Consider the following 2091-nt stretch of genomic DNA (forward strand, 5'->3'; position numbering starts at 1 on the left):
AATATTTAAACCCACACTGCGTATGATTCATTTTTATAACGTATACGCAGGGTGGTCACTTTAGAATCAAATAAAAAATTCTATTAAATTTATAAAATAATACAAAAAAAATACATTTATTTAAAGTATATTAAATATTATAAGAAGCTAACCCAATATTTAAACGAAAAAGCCCACACTGCGTATGAGTAATTTTTTATAAAGTATACGCAGTGTGACCCCAGGTTAGAATCAAATAAAAAAAACCAAAAAAATCTATAAAATAAAGTATAAATTCCACAACAAAGTCACCCTAGAGATATTGAGCAAATCCTTATTTGAGAATCGGTCTTTGGTTCAAATTAGTTCTCATTAAAATTTCAAAGTAAAATCTACCCTCTGCCGTTCCGCCCGCCCTCCAGATTCCCAACCAAAGCAAAAACCGTATACAAAATTGAAGAAATACCAATTTATATATATATATATATATGAAATATATATATAAAAGTGAATAGAATAAAAAGAAACCATTTGTGCAAAAGTGAAGAGGCTTAGAAGTGAAGTGAGAGAGATACAAAGTCGAGGATAAAAAACATGAGTGTCGAACAACAGATACAGCCGCAGGACTTTGATTTCGATTTCGAACTCGATCGGGGATTGGAGGAGGAGGATTCCAAGGCCAGTACCTCCAAGGTCCTGGAGGAGGACACCTGCTCGTTGCTGGCGGAGGCCATTGGCACGTGGGATCAGGGCGCGGGATGTGTCGGCGAATTGAGTCGCAATACTAGTCTCACTACGGTGAGCAGTAGCTTCCCATTGACCGCCAGGATCGAGAGCCATCATCGCTGGGATAATAGCCAGCAGAAGCAGCAACAATCCTTGGAGTCCTTGGAATGCTCAGAGTCCTTGGAGTCTGAATCTTTGAGTCAGGCGAGTGCAGAGAGTCGCTGCAAGTGTCAGCGACAAAAGGATGACATTGCGGTTCCGAAATCAATCCAAAACCCAATGCCTTTCCAATAACTACTTCCATTACCACTATCGCAATTTAAATTTATTTTTTTTTTTTGATTTTTCGGTTTATAAATTACATAACGGATGGGTTGGAAAATAAATTTCGAGTTCTATTTTGAAACAATATGGAGCGATGTGTCTTTGGAAATCTCTCTGGCCTCTGGGCCTCTGGGCCTCCTTCTTCTGTTCTCTTGTTAGCCCTTTCCTTCTGCCTGGCTGTCAACGACATCCGGCCACGCCCACTGCAACGCCAGCAGCAGCAGCAGCCAGTTGCCCCTTTTTTTTCTGGTCAGCAACCTTGATGGCTGGGATGTGCGTTAATTGATTGTTCGTCTGGACCATCATTATCGACATGCTGGGCGGCGACTTTGGAGCTGCCACATCTGCCCCGGGTCGGGTCGGGGCGGGGCGGTTCCTGCCTCTGATTCTGGTTCTGGTTCTGTTTCTGCCACACATGTGGAGTGGGGCGATTTGTGATGGACAGCAAAGGGGGGCCGGAGGGGAGGATTTTAGGGGGGGGCCTAGATATTCGGCGGCAGTGGCAGGAAGAGTTCCAGCAGCCACAACTGAAGGAGAAAGCCTGAAAGAGTGCTGACAGCTATACACTGGCAGAAATGGGAAGTGAGTTTGAAATTTTCATGATTTTTACTATAAGTTTTAAATAAAAATTGTACTAATTAAAGTTAGGCAGTATTTTTGAAAGATATGTAATTTTAATATTGTTTAAATCTTTAAGACAATTAATATATAATTTTAATAAATAAAAATTTCCATTAATTTCCATTTACTAGAAATATTAATTAGAACCTTTATATTCGACTTAATTTTGAAATATTATTTTATGATGAATATTTCGTCACAAAATTATTAAAATAATTAAGAATTCATAGGTTTTTAAAGGTTAGTGAGAACTTTCTTGAAAAAATAGCATCAGTCTTGATATTTTATAACATATTTCCTAAAATAATGAATTTATTTAGGTCCTAGGTGGGATAAAATAAATTCCAACTATAACTTTAAAAACTCCATATCTCTGTTCCATTTAAAAACTCGTTAGTTTTTAATAGAGCCCTTAAAAAGTCAAGTTTTTCTTTTGTTATA

The 2091-nt window shown here is 38.1% G+C and overlaps 1 protein-coding gene across 1 annotated transcript; it reads left to right on the forward strand.

Moving 5' to 3' along the window:
* Window positions 1–307: 307 nt before the first annotated feature.
* On the forward strand, window positions 308–1116 carry LOC6504532. Its single transcript, XM_001967048.4, has one exon. It carries the CDS (start codon window positions 574–576, stop codon window positions 997–999), a length of 426 nt encoding a protein of 141 aa, XP_001967084.1. The 5' UTR covers window positions 308–573; the 3' UTR covers window positions 1000–1116.
* The last annotated feature ends 975 nt before the right edge of the window (window positions 1117–2091 follow it).

The sequence above is a fragment of the Drosophila ananassae genome, chromosome XR (assembly GCF_017639315.1).
Source record: "Drosophila ananassae strain 14024-0371.13 chromosome XR, ASM1763931v2, whole genome shotgun sequence".
Taxonomy (NCBI): Eukaryota; Metazoa; Arthropoda; class Insecta; order Diptera; family Drosophilidae; genus Drosophila; species Drosophila ananassae.